The sequence below is a fragment of the Dama dama genome, chromosome 33 (genome assembly GCF_033118175.1).
Source record: "Dama dama isolate Ldn47 chromosome 33, ASM3311817v1, whole genome shotgun sequence".
Classification (NCBI taxonomy): domain Eukaryota; kingdom Metazoa; phylum Chordata; class Mammalia; order Artiodactyla; family Cervidae; genus Dama; species Dama dama.
This window is the reverse complement of record NC_083713.1, coordinates 9720788-9741902: the sequence shown is the minus strand read 5'-3', so window position 1 is coordinate 9741902 and position 21115 is coordinate 9720788. Positions and strand designations below refer to the sequence as shown.

Below are 21115 nucleotides of genomic sequence, written 5' to 3'. Positions count from 1 at the left end.
CCTGGACCAGGGATCGAACCTGTGTCCTCTGCATTGGCAGGTAGACTCTTAACCACTGGACCAACAGGAAAGTCCCATCCTATGGTTTTTCTTTTTTGAGAAACTTTTCTGTTTCTCCATTAGAGGCCTGGCAGCATGCTTGTTGCCAGTTACTCACTCAGCTGAGAATGGGTTCTCTCCCTGTGGTATTGCTCTTTTGTCTCATTCATTTGAGAGCATTTTTGCATAATCCTACTTCAGTCTTTCTCTGCTGCTCCTAACCTGTGTTGTCTCTGGAACAGAGGATAATTTCCAGAGTGGATCTGGACTGGAGAGGTTCACTCATCTCTTCATAAATCCTGAGACTTTGATCCTTCTTATATCTTTCAAACACCCTCTCTACCTACACATGCTTGGGGTTTCATGGTTAACCTTCCACTATTCCCTCTGCCCGTGATGCTCATCCCTCCCTCTTTGTCCATTTGCTTCTAACCCAGGTACCTTGTGGAGAAGGCAATGGCACCCCACTCCAGTACTCTTGCCTGGAAAATCCCATGGACAGAGGAGCCTGGCAGGCTGCAGTCCATGGGGTCACTAAGAGTCGGACACGACCGAGCGGCTTCACTTTCCCTTCTCACTTTCATGCATTGGAGAAGGAAATGGCAACCCACTGCAGTGTTCTTGCCTGGAGAATCCCAGGGACGGGGAGCCTGGTGGGCTGCTATGGGGTCGCACAGAGTCGGACACGACTGACGCGACTTAGCAGCAGCAGCAGCAGGTGTCTTGGAACCTCTCCTTTGTCATAGTCAGCAGACTATGGGCAGACCTCCTGGAGTATTGTATTTAACTTAACTTACCTCTGTGTCTGTCTCCCCACTAGACTAAGTTACTTGAAGGCTTGAAGGATTTCTCCATTTTTTAAGAAACACTTTTTAAATGTTTATTTTTATTCACTTATTCGTCTGCTCTGGGCCTTAGTAATGGCATGAAGGACCATCGGCCTTTGTTGCAGCATGTAGGATCTTTTCATTGCAGCAATGGGGGACCTAGTTCCCTGACCAGGGATTGAACTTGGGCTCCCTGAGTTGCGAGCGTGGAGTGTTAGTCATGGACCACTAGGGAAATCCCGAATTTCACTTCATTTTTTAAAATTCCCCTTTAGTCCAGCATAGTGTATAGCACAGAGTGGTACCTCAGTTAATGTTTATTCAGCAAAGTTCATGTTCTCTGTGGTTTAGAAATGTTCTCAGGGGGCATTCAGCCATGTTATAGATGGTTTGAATTACAAAAGTAGGGCATCATAATTAACCCACAACTGTGTTAGGAATTGCAGGATGACTCACAATTATTTATATCTGTATCTTGAATACTGTCTTTCTGGGGGGGAAAAAGTACCAGTTTTATTATAAGATAATCACCAATCAACTTATCTTGTTAATACTGTGGGTTGTGGTTTTGTAAGAAATTAGAATCTCAAGAGTACTTTTCTCCCACCATTATATTTTGCTCAAATATTGAATCAAGGAGTTTGACATGTGAGTTGAGTTTTCCATGGTGTGGTATTTTCTGCTGAATCATTTGCACCTTACCAACTGTGTTCTTTATAGATAAATTATCCATGCCACCAGTTCTAAAATTGTCTTTATTTCTTGTCTATTTTATACTTACTGACTTCCTACTGTGAAACAGGAAAGCAGTGATATTGTTTCTGAGCTGTTTCACTATAGGTGTTTGGTAGGTCTCCATATCTCACTGAGAGGCATTTTTCAGACTCTTCTTCTGTATTTCCAGACCTCTTAATGCTCAGGAAAATTTTTGGACCTCAAACATGTGCTCTATATGCAGTATAATGAATTTGGTTGTCCAGAAGATGATTTAGTAAAACATTATAGATTCCTTTTTATTAGCAAGTTCTTAATTCCATGAGTGTACATGTATTCATTTGCTAGAGCTATCATCCCACAAAACAGAAATTTTATTTCCTCACAGTTTTGGAGGCTTAAAGTCCAAGGTCAAGGTGTTGGCAGGATGTATGTCTTCTGAGGACTTCTTTCCTTGGCTTATCATCCACTGTCTTCACCTGGTCTTCCCTCTGTGTCTGTCGCTACCCTAATCTTATCAGGACACCAGTCATGTGGGATTAGGGCCCACCCATGTCACATCACTTCATGGCAAATAGATGGGGAAACAATGGAAACAGTGAGAGACTTTATTTTGGGGGGCTTTAAAATCACTGCAGATGGTGACTGCAACTATGAAATTAAAAGATGCTTGCTACTTGGAAGGAAAGTTATGACCAACCTAGACAGCATATTAAAAAGTAGAGACACTACGTTGCCAACAAAGGTCTGTGTAGTCAAAACTATGGTTTTTCCAGTGGTCATGTATGGATGTGAGAGTTGGACTATAAAGCTGAGCGCCGAAGAATTGATGCTTTTGAACTGTGGTGTTGGGGAAGACTCTTGAGAGTCCCTTGGACTGCAAGGAGATCCAACCAGTCCATCCTAAAGGAGATCAGTCCTGGGTGGTCATTGGAAGGACTGATGTTGAAGCTGAAACTCCAATACTTTGGCCACCTGATGGGATGAACTGACTCATTTGAAAAGACCTTGATGCTGGGAAAGATTGAAGGTGGGAGGAGAAGGGGACGACAGAGGATGAGATGGTTGGATGGCATCACAGACTCAGTGGACATGAGTTTGAGAAAGCTCTGGGAGTTGGTGATGGACAGGGAAGCCTGGCATGCTGCATGCAGTCCATGGGGTCACAAAGAGTCGACATGAATGAGCGACTGACCTGATGTTACATCATCTTACCTTAATTACCTCTTTAAAGGTCCTTCCTCCATATCCAGCCACACTCTGAGATCCTAGGGTTTAGGACTGAGAATTTCAACGTATGCATTTTAGAGGGGACACAGTCAGCACATAAGTTGGTGAATAATGTCACAGTTTAAATATCCCATTCAGATGGTAGAGAGAGTGCTGCCGTACTGTTCCATGATTATTCAATAAATATGTATCTACTACTTTCTCTTTTCATAGACCAAAATGCTGTCTTCCTTTCTGCTTATCCTTTTACCTTTGATGATTTTTTGAGGCCATTGGCTTCTCCAGAATGGTTGGTAAGGAAGGAAAGCTCGTGTCCACACTCTCTTTTGGAATTCTGGGATCAAAGTTTTATCAGAAAAACAGATACTTGGATACTTTCCTTTAATAAGACTAGTAATAATAATACCCTTTACTGAGTGCTTATTAAGGGCAACTCACTGTGTTGTAATGATTGCAATGAGCCTGCAAAGCTGATGTTACTATCTACTTGACACATGAGGAAACTGAGGCTCTGAGACATGGAGTAACTTGCCCTGGATACTTACTTTGTGGTTTTTCCTTTAAGGCACATGTTTGGTCCTGAAGGACTATCAGTTGTGAGATTAGAAGGATGTGGAAAACAAGGATGTATCAACTTGTATCCCCTGGGCTTATTGGTGGCAGTCTGAGACCTAAGGCTCCCAAAAGTTACAGACTCCAGTGACTGAATTCCACATGGGCAGAGGTTTGAAGGTATAGCACAGTCTGCCTCTTAAACTAGGCCAGTCGATTCTGGGTTACTTGGAGCCAAGACCTATGGACCACGGCCTAGATTGAATAGTGGTTGTCATGGTAACTGGTTCAAAAGTGGGCTCAAAAGAAAGCTTCAGGATAGGCAATATGACATAAAAGACATGGGTTCGATCCCTGGGTCAGAAAGATCCCCTGGAGAAGGAAATGGCAACCCACTCCAGGATCCTTGCCTGGAGAATCCCATGGACAGAGGAGCCTGGTGGGCTACAGTTCATGGGGTCACAAAGAGTCAGACATGACTAAAGGAACTTACCACGCACAGGCAATAAGAACACAAGGAAGATGTATTGCCCAATATTTCATGATGGGATTATGGGCAAGAATTACTGGGAGCTGCCTGGACAGGGCTAGATCAGTGGTTCTCCATCTTTGACTCAGTATTTGAATAACCTGGGGAGCTTTCAAAAGCACAGAGCCTGGGTTCAGCCTAATTGAGAGTGGCATGGGCCTTGATGTCTTTAGTTGTTAACAGCTGCCCAAGTAGCTCTAGATGTACAAAGTTAATAAGAAGTAATGAGTTAGGTCGGAGGTTGGCAAGCTGTGACCCAGGGCCAGATCTGGCCTGCTGCCTATTTAGTCGGGTCCAGGAACTAAGAATTGTTTTTACCCTTTCAGATGGTTGGAAAAAAAAAAAATCTCTATTTTGCAACACTTGAAAATGACATGAAATTTAAATTTCAGTATTCCTAATTCAATTTGTACTGGAACACAGCCATCCGTGCTCATTCATTTACATTTTGTCTATGGTTGCTTTCACGCCACAACGGCAGGGTTGAGTAGTTGCAGAACATCTGAAAGCATGTTTACTATATGGCCCTTTATAGAACATGTTTGCTGAGCATGAGTGAGGTGAAGCTGATGTCATCAGGGCTGCCCTAGAACCTGAAAGGAAACATTTGTGTAACTTGTCGTTTGTATAGTGTACTTTACATTTTAATCTGTGGATTTTTTGTTGTTTCCTAGCAGAAGGGCCCTAGCAGAAGGGCCCTGGTTGATGGATTTATAGCAAGTTTGTTCAGCTGACTTTTTATCAAATAGGTTTGAGACATACTTTTTCCCTCAAAACATACAAATAAAAAGAATACAGAATCCAAAGATTATGATAACCCAGACCATTTCATTATTGAAGATCTCCTAAATCATGCCTAATATCCATTTCTTATCCCGTACCCACCACCTCAATCCTTTTGTTGTCTTCCCGCATCTTCTGTACATATTTGCAGTTAATACCAGCTGGATGGCTCCAAGCATTTCCTTTCCTTAATCCAGTGTTGGAAAAAGAGAACATTGTTTGTAGGAATGATTTTAGTATAAAAACACAGTTGAGCAAAATTAGGAAAATAACTGGTGATTGTCAGATTGGTTTGTTTCTTTTACCTTCCAGTTTTCATTCACTTGGGTTTAAAAACAAGAAAAGTATTAAGCTTGGCAAAATTACCCAAGAAATGGAAAACAACCAAGAAAAGTAACCCCCCCAGGCTGTGTTTTGTAGAAAGAAGAAGCCACCCTTTGCTTCTAAGTCAGCCCATCTGGCTCAGAAGAGAGAGATCATAAACTTCTGCTTGGATTTACCACTTTAGGCTTTTGTCTATTTTGTTTTCAGTCGTAATTTTGGTGGTGGTGATTGTGAGAGTGAAAGCTAGAGGCTGATATACATTTATCAATTTCATAAGCATGTGATATCATGGATTTTTTAAAAATAATGAACTTGTATCAATTGAACTCATAGGAAAAAAGTATTTGATTTCCAAATAGTTTATTATTCACCATTGGAGGATCATTTTCAATGACCTTGAGAGTCTCCTTGTGAGACTACCTGGTGTCTTACAAATTGCAAGTGAGGCCACATATTCATATGTTCTCATTTTTATCCTGTCCTTCCCCATCATGGTGAGGTGGCTACAATCCTAGGCGTATTTAGCCTACAGCCACCTGGAAGGAAGCCAGCAATGTCATTACAGATGGCCATGTGCCCAGACTATCTTAAAAAAGCATCATCTCTGTGACTAATTAAGTTTCAGGAAGGGCGATGTTCGCTTTTATATTAACAAGCATTTTGAAAAGGCTGAGAGCAGATATGTTAGAAGCAATCTTCTTAAGAGTTCATGGTTGCATTTAATTGTCCTTTAGTTTCTCCACTCCTGAGTTTGGAAAGCCATCTGCTGGACTGGGGATATTTTGGGCAGGGGGAAAAGGAGTTGATGTTTGCATGTTTTATATTTCTACTAGTGCCTCATTTTTCTTTCTTTCTTTCTTTTTTTTTTTTTTAAGGGTTCTGTACATTGGTCTGGCCTGCAATACAGCTCGCTATATTTATATTTCCTACCTGGAAAACGCCTGGACTGTTCTGCCCATGGAAGTTCTTCAAGGTAAGTTAATAGTTGGAGTTAGGATTATTTTTCTACCTGACTGAGTTGTGACTACGTGAAAGTTCAGTGGCCTTCAGCATCTGACTCTGCAGAGGAAGGGCAGGCGCACTGTTTTGTGTGAGTTTGAAATGCTTGTGACGGAAGACGTGACCGCAGTGGGGCTGGCTCCTCGGTCCCTCTGAGTGTTCTGTGTTTGCAAGCCAAACACAGTTGGATCATTTCCCACACCCTGTGATTTAACAAAGCCAGAGGAACTCGTGATAAGCTCTTACCTGCAGTTGTTAGGTGTGCACATCCAGAGGTGGCTTTAAATATAAGAGGATTTAGATTTTAAAGATTTTGGTGTTTTTGTCCATTAACTAATTGATAAAAATGTTTGCCATAATTATTTTATTTCTTCAGTTACTTTGATCACAGCTAGTGATTTGTAACTAAAGCTTTACAGTCAGACTGTTGTTTTCCCGTGAGCCTTTAAAATCTTTGCTCAAATATCCTGACCTGAGTTCTTCTCTTTGCTTCACTGGACTGTTTCCCTGCAACATGTAACTTTGAAAAAAATTTCTTGCTGTGTGGTTTAAGAATGGTGAAAACATAAGATTTCTATTCATTAGCTCTATATAATCCAGACTGTATCCTGAGAAGGTCTGTTAGCAGCTTGGCTGTTCCATTTGGTGATTGGTATTATGATTAAAATAAAGGTTCAGGAAAACATCATTGGAATTGAGGTCTTCTGGGACCACCCAGGCTCCTAAATCATTAATTGTACCAAATAATCTGTGACTATATACAATTTCATTAGCTTTATTGATTGCTGTTATCATTTCCCCTAACCCTGAAGACGCAAATACAGTTCCATCAACATAATTCTCTATCATAATATAGAAGATGAAAGATTCACAATTATATATCTAAATGAAATGTACAAAATGCAAAGTCATTCATCAAATGCCATCGTTTCAAGAAAAAAAATTATCCTAATTGAAAGGTGACATAATTTATAGTCATATGATAATTATGAAATTCAAGTATGTACACACTTTAAAGATGTTTTTCTCAGGTCTGATGCAGTGGTATAAATGATGAAAACAGATTCTATTTATAAATGTATAGAAAATAGAAAATGGAAATTTGGTCTATGGTAGGAAATTGTTCGTAATCATGAGAACTCTTGAAGAGTCTTAAGGCGGAGCATACATCTCAGTGTTCTGTCATATAAGAAAAAGCACAAAATATGAAATGCAGGGAAGAAATGTGCAATGATAACAAGATATATGCAACACAGTTCTTAGGAATTCCACCTCTAATTCCTACTCTGTTCTACGAGGAGGATGCTCACCTGATTTAACTACTTTATTTATTGGTATGATATCAGGTACAGACCCTTAACTAAGAAACAGAAGAAACAAAAAATGGTATACCTGTCATAATAATACACGCATATACTTTTTTCTCTCCTTTTAATTTAATATGAATTAGATGAAAAAAGATGGTTTGCATTAGTGACTTAAGAAAATAGAGCTAATGAGAGAAGTTTTTTTAAAAAAATGATTAAAGAAGATATTTATAACAGAAGAATTTTATAAGAGGGAAGAAAACAAATGCTGTTGTGAATCAAGACACTTTTTTTCCTGTTAATTTATCAAAGACATGTTTAACAGCCAGCACAAGTCAAGCAGGATGCCGGGTGCTGGGAATGTAATTAAAAAACAATATATTAACTTAACCCTCAAGGTCTTGCTGACTGTTCTGGAAGGCAGATATGTAAACACATACCTGCTACCCTGTGTGTTATGTAATTCCACCAGATTCTGTGCCAGGTACCAGAGAAGATGCTACAGAGAGGAAATGATCAGCTTTGTGAAGCAGAGAGTGGGAGGATGGAGATATTATTAAAAGATTCCCCAAGGAGATCATAGACGAGCAGGATGTTGAAGGGGGATTGGGACTCCAGCCGGGGACCTAAAGAGAAGTGGATATGTTGGCTTAAAGCAGCGCCCCATGCCGAAGCAGCCTGTGGAGAGCAGACTGGCCTCCCTGGGAGCCCGTGGGAGACCCTGGCGGGGGCGCGGTGGGTTTATCCTCAGCTGCTGAAGAGGACCTGGTTTTATAAACTGTACTTACGTGCCTCTCTGGGCGGTCACCCTTGCCTCCTATGGCAGGCTGCAGTTTATACCTCTGTGTTTGATTTTGTTTGACCTTGTGCCAGCAGAGACCTAGTTACTGATCTGAAGTAAGTAAAAGGCGGGGATCTGTAAATACAGAGAGCCTCCTCGTCTAACAGGGCTCTGGGACTGGCTCCACAGGGCTGTCTGTGTCTAAGCCTGGAGGGGACGGGTCCATCCCCAGCGGAAGTGAGGCCTGAGTGTTCTGGCTGTACACCAAGACTCCCTTGCCTTTGTTTGACCCGTGCCTGCCACGGAAAACAGTGGATTATCTATGTGGAGTAAATCCTGTGCTTTAGGAACACACTTCTGACTGAATAGGGTTGTTTTCCAGGTTGGATTCTCCCATATTTGCAAGGCTTGTCCAAATGACTGTCAAGGCCTGGTGCTGTAGGCAGCTCTAGTTGCGATGCAGTCAGACAAGAAATGATGACAAAGCAGGGGACGATTTAATTACAGGCCAAGCCCATCATTCCAACAGATGCCCCGTAGCCCTGTGACAGGAACTGCTCCCTGACAATTTCCAAAGACCCAGCCATAGGAGGGGAGGGTGGGGTGGGGGTGGGGATGGCTTTCATCCTTAATGGTCAGGACAGCACTTCCACTCTTTCATTCCTCCCCCGTGCCACACGAGAGGGTCTTCTTAAAAAAAAGAGGTAAGGGCTGGCTCCTCATCGTCCCTTTCACCCCTTGCCTCGTTCCCCAGACACCATGACAACCAGTACCATCTGAGCAGCCAAAGGGGAGAGACACAGGGTGTGCGTGAACCCGTATCTCGGGCTGCTCCTCTCTTCCTTTCTGGGGCTGCTTGTCACTGATGGAGGGGTATGCCTTATGTCCCACACTCCTGGAAGCTCTTTATCATCATCTTAGCGTTGGGCTCCTCAGGCCATGCTGGTAATAATTGGCAGATGGAATGGGGATAAAGCATATTTCTTCTCCTCTAGGCCCCTAGGAAGGAGGCCATGTGGGTAACTATTTGGGGATGGAGGTAAGACTGTTGGACGCTGTTGGGGATTACGAGCACGTTTCTTTTCCACGATCCTTCTCACATTTAGTAGCCAGTGTCTCTTGCAGCAAGCACATTATTCAGTAGGCAACTGGTGCTGCCATATAAAGAAGCAGGATGAGACATCCCCTGCTCGTAAGGAGCCTGTGTGCTTTAGTAGCTGAGTCCTGTCAGACTCTGACCCCATGGGCTGTAGCCCACCAGGCTCCTCCGTCCATGGGATTCTCCAGGCAAGAATACTGGAGTGGGTTGCCATTTCCTTCTCCAGGGGACTTTCCTGACCCAGGGATCAAACCCGGGTCTCCTGCACTGCAGGCCGATTCTTTACCGACTAGTATTCAGTAGTAAGGAGACTGTAATTTATTTTAAAAAGAGATGATGAGTCGGAGTGCCTCAGAGCATTGCTGGTTGCAGTGGAGGGGGTGGGATAGTTTATACTTATTTATAAGATCTCATTTTCAAAACCCATAGGTTTTTCTCCTTTACTTCTGTATGAGAAGCATTTAAATATATTCTTGATTGTGAGCAGTCAAATTTGCTATGCTCATTTTTATGTGGGTGTTAGTTACAAACCCTTGCAAGACTTATAGATGAATGTGATCCAGATTATTCTTGCTTTTAAAATGTGTTTAAGGAGAGTAAGGCCAGGCCAGGGCTGCTGTAACTAAAGAGGACCTTTTGTGGTTCTCACATTAATGGCTCAAGCCCTGAAGGGTGAAAGTGAGGTCTGTGTCGGTTCCTTGTCGGCAGGACGCTTGATCAGTAAGATGCGGGTTAAGATTTTGATAGAAGATAGTTTTTTAATGTCACCAGTAGGAAGGCTTGAACTGACGTTTATGAAGCTTTTCTTTCTTGTTTAGTATGCCTGCTCAGCCAAGTGAGAATCACGTTTCCCCTCCTCTCATGTTCTGGTAGAGTGCAGAAGAATTATGAAAGCATTAGCTATGCAGTCCTTATCTGACAGTGGAAATTCTAGCTGTGATTCTAGGCTGCTATCATCCATATTGGAAGTTTTCTGTCTGACTTAACTCTTGAAACACAAGTAGCTTGTCACATGAATATATAACACATACAGAATGCTCTTGGTATTTCAGTGGGTAGACTGACATACAGAGATCATTGATGTTACTGTGAATTTTTAATCAGAAGAATCTTATAAATTATAACAGATTATTATAAATTATTCTTTATCACTCCCATGCTTTACAGTTACTAAAAGTTCTTATTAATACATAACATCTTCAAAATAGACATTATTTTGTCCCTTTAGAATTTACTTTAAATACCTCCTGCCCCAAGAATGCTTTGCTGGCAAATTGCATCTGACATTTAGCTCTTCCTTTTCTGAATTGTTCTCAAACTTACGGACTATGTTACAGTTTAGCACTTACTTGTTACCCAGTTATTTTATTGAACAAATATTACTTCCTGACTTGGTTTTAACCCTTAAGTGCAAAGACCACATCTTACGCTTTTTGAGTTCTCCAAAGAGACATGATCATAGGAAGACATACTATAAATGCTTGTTTTTCTGGTTTCACAGTCCCCTGAGAAATGATCTATAGTTAATGTTTTCTAATTATTAAAGCTTTTGAATAATATAGGAGGCTCTATCTCAGAGACTTACAAATATGGGAAGAAAAGCTGAAAACTAAATTTAAAAGTTAAATAGAACTGCCATATGACCCAGCAATCCCACTGCTGGGCATACACACCGAGGAAACCAGATCTGAAAGAGACACATGCACCCCAATGTTCATCGCAGCACTGTTTATAATAGCCAGGACATGGAAGCAACCTAGATGCCCATCAGCAGATGAATGGATAAGGAAGCTATGGTACATATACACCGTGGAATATTACTCAGCCATTAAAAAGAATTCATTTGAATCAGTTCTAATGAGATGGATGAAACTGGAGCCCATTATACAGAGTGAAGTAAGCCAGAAATATAAAGACCAATACAGTATACTAATGCATATATATGGAATTTAAAAAGATGGTAACAATAACCCAATATGCAAAACAGAAAAAGAGACACAGATGTACAGAACAGACTTTTGGACTCTGTGGGAGAAGGCGAGGGTGGGATGTTCTGAGAGAATAGCATTGAAACAAGTATACTATCAAGGGTGAAACAGATCACCAGCCCAGGTTGGATGCATGAGACGGGTGCTCAGGGCTGGTGCACTGGGAAGACCCAGAGGGATGCAATGGGAGGGAGGTGGGAGGGGGGATCGGGATGGGGAACACATGTAAATCCATGGCTGATTCATGTCAATGTATGGCAAAAACCACTACAATATTGTAAAAAGTAATTAGCCTCCAACTAATAAAAATAAATGGGGGGGGGGGGAAAAAAAGCCTTGCCATAAGTGACTAGTCAGTGAACAGTTTTTTAAAGTTACCTTTGGGGAAGTGAAATTTTTACCAGCTCTGCTATAAAAGAAGTTCTCCTGCGTGACTTGCTATGAGCAGATAGTATATAGTGTTGTTCAGTCTTGACCTTAAACACACACAGTTTGTGGTGGCAGTCTTCTCAAACTCGTTTTAAGATATGCCAAGGGTGAAAAGAAGAGAAGTGAAAAGCAAAGGAGAAAAGGAAAGATATACCCATTAGACTGTAGAGTTCGAAAGAATCGCAAGGAAAGATAAGAAAGCCTTCCTCAGTGATCAATGCAAAGAAATAGAGGAAAACAATAGAATGGGAAAGACTAGAGATCTCTTCAAGAAAATTAGAGGGAACATTTCATGCAAAGATGGGCTCAATAAAGGACAGGAATGGTATGGATCTGACAGAAGCAGAAGATATTAAGAAGAGGTGGCAAGAATACACAGAGGAACTGTACAAAAAAGATCTTAATGACCCAGTTAATCACTATGGTGTGATCACTCACCTAGAGCCAGACATCCTGGATTGTGAAGTCAAGTGGGCCTTAGGAAGCATCACTACGAACAAAGCTAGTGGAGGTGATGGAATTCCAGTTGAGCTACTTCAAATCCTAAAAGATGATGCTGTGAAACTGCTGCACTCAATATGTCAGCAAAATTGGAAAACTCAACAGTGGCCACAGGGCTGGAAAGGGTCAGTGTTCATTCCAATCCCAAAGAAAGGTAACCCCAAAGAATGCTCAAACTACTGCACAATTGCACTCATCTCACATACTTGTAAAGTAATGTTCAAAATTCTCCAAGCCAGGCTTCAGCAATATGTGAACTTCCAGATGTTCAAGCTGGTTTTAGAAAAGGCAGAGGAACCAGACATCAAATTGCCAACATCCACTGGATCATTGAAAAAGCAAGAGAGTTCCAGAAAAATATCTATTTCTGCTTTATTGACTATGCCAAAGCCTTTGACTGTGTAGATCACAAAAAAATGTGGAAAATTCTGAAAGAAATGGGAAAACCAGACCACCTGACCTGTCTCTTGAGAAATCTGTATGCAGGTCAGGAAGCAACAGTTAGAACTGGACATGGAACAACAGACTGGTTCCAAATAGGTAAAGGAGTACATCAAGGCTGTATATTGTCACCGTGCTTATTTAACTTATATGCAAAGTACATCATGAGAAATGCTGGGCTGGAAGAAGCACAAGCTGGAATCAAGATTGCCAGGAGAAATATCAATAACCTCAGATATGCAGATGACACCACCCTTATGGCAGAAAGTGAAGAGCTAAAGAGCCTCTTGATGAAGTGAAAGAGGAGAGTGAAAAAGTTGGCTTAAAATTCAACAGAAAAATAAGATCATAGCATCCAGTCCCATCACTTCATGGCAAATAGATGGGGAAACAGTGGAAACAGTGGCTGACTTTATTTTTGGGGGCTCCCAAATCACTGCAGATGGTGATTGCAGCCATGAAATTAAAAGACGCTTACTCCTTGGAAGGAAAGTTATGACCAACCTAGATAGCATATTAAAAAGCAGAGACATTAATTTGCCGACAAAGGTCCATCTAATCAAGGCTGTTGGTTTTCCAGTAGTCATTTATGGATGTGATAGTTGGACTATAAAGAAAGCTGAGCACCAAAGAATTGATGCTTTTGAACTGTGGTGTTGGAGAAAACTCTTGAGAGTCCCTTGGACTGCAAGGAGACCCAACCAGTCCATCCTAAAGGAGATCAGCCCTGGGTGTTCATTGGAAGGACTGATGTTGAAACTGAAACTCCAGTACTTTGGCCACCTCATGCGAAGAGCTGACTCATTTGTTAAGACCCTGATGCTGGGAAAGATTGAAGGTAGGAGGAGAAGGGGACGACAGAGGATGAGATGGTTGGATGGCATCACGGAATCAATGGACATGAGTTTGAGTAAACTCCGGGAGTTGGTGATGGACAGGGAGGCCTGGCGTGCTGCAGTCCACGGGGTTGCAAAGAGTCGGACATGACTGAGCGACTGAACTGATCTGAGTTGAAGGGTATAATAACTTCCCAGGTGGCGCTAGTGATAAAGAACCTGTTTGCCAGTGCAGGAAATGTAAGAGACTCGAGTTTGATCCCTGGGTCACAAAGATCCCCTGGAGAAGGGCATGCCATCCCACCCAGTATTCTTGCCCAGAGAATCGCATGGACAGAGGAGCCTGGTGGGCTATAGTCAGTGGGGTCGCCAAGAATCAGACATGACTGAAGCAACTTAGCACACATGCAAGGGTATTATGCCAGCATGTAAAATTCACAAAGGCCCCCAAAACATTGGTGTGGTAACTGTAGACCTTTTTTTTTTTTAAAAAGCAACTTATAAGTCTTTTATTTTTTTGCCAAGTGAAGTTTATAGAAGCTCATTTCTTCTTTCCACTTTCACTCATACATGGGAGTTAGTTTTCTCCATCCTCACCCAGGGTACCTTTTTTCCACAAATGCTTTTTCCTCACATCCCAGCCTGCAGGCCACTGCCTGCTGAGTTTCATTTCAGCTCTCTTTTGCTCAGTTGCCATTATGTGTCAAGCCCTGAGCCAGGTCCTAGCCTGTTCATTCTCTTCAGGGAGCTCAGTCAGCTCCTCCTTCAGGTGCATCCTACCCCCTTCCACCCACAAGACTGCAAGCTCTGCAGCGTTAAAGACGTGTTCTGTGTATTGCCACAGTCTCAGTGCGGAGCAGGGGCCCTGGCACCTAGTCCGGGTGCTCCATAAGTGCTGGTGAAGGAATAAATGAAGCAGATTCTTGCCGTGGTTTCTTAAGTGTGTTGGTGGGCTTGGGAGCATTGATTGTTGCCTTCATTCATAAAGTCACCTTCATGCGAGATGCAGAAGGTTCCTGAAGCTTCTACTAGGACCATTGTTCTTTGTGGGGTCCTCTTCTCTTGTTGGAAGGTCCCTTGCTGTTGGTGGCCCTGACTTTGGCAGAGACTGGCTTGCTGTTTACCTGCTCTGTCCTCTTCTTCAGACACATGCCGGTCTCCACTTGCCTGTCTCCCTGGCGGTTAGGCATGAGCAGATGACTGATTCTGTCCAGTAGAACGTCAGCAGGAATGATGGGTCACTTCTAAACCCAGCCCGCAAAGGTTTCCCCGTGTCATCCTCTCCTCCTTCCTCTGCCAGGTACCACTGCCCAGGTAACTGTGTGTGGGGGGCAGCAGTGAGCCCGCCTCAGGGGCCCCGACGGACTGGGGAGCAGAGCTGTGCCCTCCCGGCCCCTGGCCCACTGGCCTTGACGTGAGCAGGGAAAGAAAGCGTGTAACGGGTGAAAGCACTGAGGCTCCCAGGTCTGTCGCTTACCACGGTAGCATTGCCTTAGCCAGTACTGACTCCTTTTTTTATTGCCCGCCCAACGGAGGTTTTGTTTGGTTTTTCTTTTTTTCTTGTGTTGTTTTTTGCAGAAGAGTCTCTTACTCATTTTTACCACGTTGATCTCTCAGAAACTTTTTTTAATCTCAACATTTGAATGGTCCTGTGAACTAATTGAAATGTATGCTTTGGTCCATGCTTCGGAAAGCTTTGTCACAGTTGATTTCGTGTGCCAGGGCTAAAGGGATATGTATATTTTGTGGAGTAAGTGCCTGTCAGTGACGGAGCAAGAAAAACAAAGCGACCCTAGCTCCCCAGTACTTTGTCAGTTCTCACCCCTCCCTGCCGTTATGATGTGATTTCCCCAAGCCAAGCGGCCCTGTACAGAGAGCAGCTGCCTACTTGGCAAGAAAGGACTTTTTCTTGTTCATGCCTGCCATGTACTGTGGGCCAAAACTCAACAACCTTGAACTTCGTGTGGCAGAATCAGGTGGGAATGTTGCATATTATAAGGTATAGAGGTCTTTGGGGCATATAGAAAACTTGATATTATGTGTGCTGTGAGCACTTTTAGAAGTGAGGGAAAGAAGGTAGTAAGAATATACATTTAAAAAAATTGATAGGTTGTTGGGCACGTTTGATATTATCAATGAAACCTCTCAAATTAGATGATTACCTTTATTATAGAATAATATAGAGAAGGAAATGGCAACCCACTCCAATATTCTTGCCTGGAAAACCCCATGGACAGAGGAGTCTGGTGGTTTCGAGTCCATAGGGTCACGAAGAGTCGGACACGACTGAGCAACTAACACATACTATTAGAGAATACTTTTAATAGTTATGAGGATGCACAGTTTATTTCTTAAGCACTGAAGTGCTTCAATTCTGTCCCACTGATGTCTAAATCAGTTTGGAGAAGGCACTTTGATCTCTGTGCCTTGGTTTCCCTTTTGGAAAATGAAGAAAAAAATGGTACCTATTACTAACAACAACAGATGAGATAATGCTATATAAAATACTTAGTACAGTTCCTGGTAGAGTAAGCTGCTGTAATAACATTATTAATGGAAATTATTGTTGTTGTTTAGTTTCTAAGTCATGTCTGACTCTTTTTGTGATCCTGTGGATGTAGCCCTCCAGGCTCCTCTGTCCGTGGGATTTCCCAGGCAAGAATACTGGAGTGGGTTGCCATTTCCTTCTCCAGGGGATCTTCCTGACCCAGGGATCGAACCCACATCTCTTGCATTGGCAGGCAGGTTCTTCACCAGTAAGCCACCGCAGACTTAAAAATTTTCATTATTAATGGGAAAAGCTAAACATTAACCTTAATTCTTTCTAGTGGTTCAAGGTTATTGAAATGTAGTGTACGCACAAACAGCTAAGGTCCTGGCAGTAGGTGGTATGAAAGTATCTCTAAGTTTCTGTTAGCCTTGAAGGTGATCCTGAGGGACGCCAGTGAAGGTGAAAAAGGACTGAGAAGCTAAGTTCCCAGGACCTGTGTGATCTTGGAGAATCACTAGTTGTCAGTTATCCTATGGTGTTGAATTGCCAGTCAAACACATTTATTAAGCACCGGTTATGTGTTGGTGTTGAACTGCCACCTAAAATTACCAGTGGTTTGATGACAAGCAGTCAAGGAAGAGTAATACATATTGCAAGGAGAATCAGTTCATGTGCCTTTGTTACTATTATCAGTCAGAGAGGTAACATCTTTTTAATTGTGCTGTTTGATCCACCAACTTCGTTATCTCATATTACAAGGTTTAAAAATGGATGACTCTAGTATAAACGTATTTACCCATGCCACTGAATACATTAGCTTATTTCATTATATAGAGAATAATCATCTATTCCTTTTCATAGATATCTAATAAAAAGGCAAGCACATAAGAAACATTTTCTTTTCCCTGCTTATGATATCTCTTACCCTTTAAATTTTTAAAGGAAAGTTGTTTTATACCTAAAATACAATTTTACAAATATGGAAAATGATGGGATTTTTTTTAGATTTCTAGATTGCTTTATGATTAAAAATTAGAGGACTAGAACACAAGTGTAGTAAAAATATTGGCAAGCGTTTCAGATTATTGATATAATTACTAGAAGTTTGCATTCGTTTAAGAACAAGAACCACAACTCTACAATAGTCTTTTGCATAAAAGGTGTTGTTATCAACCGAGTGCTCTCTTGTGGATTTAGATTTGCTAGTTCTTGGAAGTAATATGGATTCTTCCATTTACATGATATTTTGAAATAAGGTGTTTCAGATAAACCAATTTTAATTCTATATCTACCTTGGAAAATGTTGGAGCATATAGACAGAATTGCTTTCATTCTTCTGCTTTTAGTACCAGAGAAAATTTTTTCTCTAAATGCTTTACTGTTTTTTCCTTCAGTTAAAGCCCTGAGTTGCTTTAAATAATGTAGTTTCCAATTATCTACTCAGTCCCCAAAAGCAATAAGGAAACTCTAGAATTCTAACTATAGAGAATTTTTTATAACTGCCACTTAATACCAGCCAACAAACTTAGTTTAAAAGTATCCTAATTTTAAGTCATCCTGCTGGAAAATGCTTTCATTATCCTAAAAGACTCAACGTTTTAGAAAGCCCTTAGGACTGGACAGAAAAAAAAAAAAAGAAAAGAAACTCTTTATTATTGAAAAATTTTGTGTGTGTCCAAGCCTTCACATTTAAGAGAATAACTGCTAGAATTATATTTGATATAGAATTATAGCAAAAAAAAAATTATAGAATTTGTTACCATTTGGTCACTTTATAAAGGGTTTCCCTAATGGCTCAGCTGGTAAAGAATCCGCCTGCAATGTATGAGACCTGGGTTTGATCCCTGGGTTGGGAAGATCCCCTGGAGGAGAGCATGGCAACCCACTCCACTGTTTTTGCCAGGAGAATCCCCATGGACAGAGGAGCTTGGCGGGCTACAGTCATGAGGTCGCAAAGAGACACAACTGAGCATCATATAAATATGTAGACCCATCTGTGTCTCCTTGTAAATCCTGCAATTGATTTACAAGAAACATAGACGTAACAATAGAGTTGGCATCACCATTAAAGTTAATTTAAAACCATCTCATGTGGTTTCATGTCTTTGATGATTCATCTTTAAGAAATGACTTCCAAAATCTATGCTGGTTATTAATTAGAATTGATTTTGAATAAATTTCATTTTATTTATTGGAATATTTTTGAGGTTTTTCCCTTAGTGCTAATGAAAAAATAGTCATATCTGAAAAGTTAGCAGCATCATTAATAATTATTGTTTAAATAGATATATATAATAATATTTAAATTGTATACTACTGTCAACATTTATAATTAAGATTCTATCCAGGCATTGTTCAATTCTCAGAAGGCTGGCATTATCTAAGGTACTATAGTTGTTAAGCCAGATAAAGCAAGTATTTCATTTGAATTCTGTTGAAATTAATTAAGTATGCATACTGCCTCTAATCATCTAGTTCATCTTTCTAGTTAAAAAACAACCTACTTTAAATGATTACTGAAACATACATAAGAAAAATTATTGTGGTGTTTTTCAAGGCATATAATCTAATGTACCCAGTGAAAATAATGTTTACTCTATTATGGTCAACCACTGATGCTGAAGAAGCTAAAGTTGACCAGTTCTGTAGAGACCTACTGTATAATCATAAGGTATTTCATTTAGGTCATACCTGAGCGGTCTAGAGGTTTTCTCTACTTTCTTCAATTTAACTCTTAGTTTTGCAATAAGGAGTTCATGATCTGAGCCACAGTCAGCTGCTGGTCTTGTTTTTGCTGACTGTCTAGAGCTTATGATTATAAAGTAGAAGTGACAAATAGACTCAAGGGATTAGATCTGATAGACAGAGTGCCTGAAGAACTATGGATAGAAGTTCATGACATTGTACAGGAGGCAGTGATAAAGATCATCCCCAAGAAAAAGAAATTCAGAAAGGCAAAATGGTTGTCTGAGGAGGCCTTACAAATAGCTGAGAAAAGAAGAGAAGCTAAAGGCAAAGAAGAAAAGGAAAGATAAACCCATCTGAATGCAGAGTTCCAAAGAATAGCAAGGAGAGAAAAGAAAGCCTTCCTCAGTGATCAATGCGAAGAAATAGAGGAAAACAGTAGAATGGGAAAGACCAGAGATCGCTTCAAGAAAATTAGAGATACCAAGGGAACATTTCATGCAAAGATAGGCTCAATAAAGGACAGAAATGGTATGGACTTCACAGAAGCAGAAGATACTAAGAAGAGGTGGCAAGAATATACAGAAGAACTGTACAAAAAGGACCTTCATGACCCAGATAACCACAATGGTGTGATCACTCACCTAGAGCCAGACATCCTGGAATGTGAAGTCAAGTGGGCTTAGGAAGCGTCACTATGAACAAAACTAGTGGAGGTGATGGAATTCCAGTTGAGCTATTTCAAATCCTAAAAGATGATGCTGTGAAACTGCTGCACTCAATATGCCAGCAAATTTGGAAAACTCTGCAGTGGCCATAGGACTGAAAAGGATCAGTGTTCATTCCAATCTCAAAGAAAGATAATGCCAAAGAACATTCAAACTACCACACAATTGCACTCATCTCACACACTAGCAAAGTAATGCTAAAAATTCTCCAAGCCAGGCTTCAACAGTACATGAACCATGAACTTCCAGATGTTCAAGCTGGACTTAGAAAAGGCAGAGGAACTGGAGATCAAATTACCAACATTGAAACTGGATCATCGAAAAAACAAAGAGAGTTCCATAAAAACATCTATTTCTGCTTTATTGACTATGCCAAAGCCTTTGACTGTGTGGATCACAACAAAATGTGGAAAAGTTTTCAAGAGATGGGAATACCAGGCTACCTTACCTGCCTCCTGAGAAATGTGTATGCAGGTCAAGAAGCAATAGTTAAAACTGGACACTGAACAACAGAACTGGACGTGAAACTGGTTCAAAATTGGGAAGGAGTACATCAAGGCTGTATATTATCACCCTGTTTATTTAGTTTATATGCAGAGTACATCACGCAAAATGCCGGGCTGGATGAAGCACAAGCTGGAATCAAGATTGCTGGGAGAAATATTAATAACCTCAGATACGCAGATAACACCACCCTTATGGCAGGAAGCAAAGAAGAACTAAATAACCTCTTGATGAAAGTGAAAAAGGAAAATTAAAAAGTTGACTTAAAACTCAACATTCAAAGAAGAAGGGGACGACAGAGGATGAGATGGTTGGATGGCATCAGTGATTTGATGGACATGAGTTTGAGCAAACTCTGGAAAATGGTGAAGAACAGGGAAGACTGGAGTACTGCAGTCCATCCATGGGGTCGCAAAGAATCAGACATGACTGAGCAACTTAACTGATGAAGACCTATAAAAGCTAAGATCATGGCATCCAGTCCTATCACTTCATGGAAAATAGATGGGGAAACAATGGAAATAGTGACAGACTTTATTTTCTTGGGCTCCAAAATCACTGCAGAAGGTGACTGCAGCCATGATATTATAAGATGCTTGCTACTTGGAAGAAAAGCAATGACCAACCTAGATAGCATAATTAAAAAAGCAGAGACATTACTTTGCCAACAAAGGTCCATCTGGTCAAAGCTATGGTTTTTCCAGTAGTCATGTATGGATGTGAGAGTTGGACTGTAAAGAAAGCTGAGCACCGAAGAATTGATGCTTTTGAACTGTGGTGTTGGGGAAGACTCTTGAGAGTACCTTGGACTGCAAGGAGATCCAACCAGTTCATCCTAAAGGAGATCAGTCCTGGGTGTTCATTGGAAGGACTGATGTTGAAGCTGAAACTCCAATACTTTGGCCACCTGATGTGAAGAACTGATTCATTGCAAAAGACCCTGATGCTGGGAAAGATTGAAGGTGGGAGGAGAAGGGGACGACAGAGGATGAGATGGTCGGATTGCATCACCGACTCAATGGACGTAAGTTGGAGCAAGTTCCAGGAGTTGGTGATAGACAGAGAAGCCTGGCATGCTGTAGTCCATGGGGTCTCAAAGAGTCAGACATGACTGAGCTACAGAACTGATGAAGACCTACAACACCTTCTAGAACTGACACCCCCAAAATATGTCATTTTCATCATAGGGGACTGGAATGCAAAAGTTGAAAGTCAAGAGTACCCAGAATAACAAGAGACGGGAATACCAGACCACCTTACATGTCTCCTGAGAAACTTGTATGTGGGTCAAGAAGTAACATTTATTAGATTGGTGCAATGTGATTGCA

General features: G+C 41.2%; 1 protein-coding gene across 1 annotated transcript in view; it reads left to right on the top strand.

Annotated features, from left to right (window-relative positions):
* MFSD6 (major facilitator superfamily domain containing 6) overlaps nt 1-21115 on the top strand; it is an 81656-nt gene that overhangs the window by 48299 nt on the left and 12242 nt on the right. The window contains exon 3 of the mRNA XM_061135535.1: nt 5874-5971. Within this exon, the coding sequence (XP_060991518.1) occupies nt 5874-5971 (98 nt within the window). The remainder of the gene's footprint in view (nt 1-5873; nt 5972-21115) is intronic.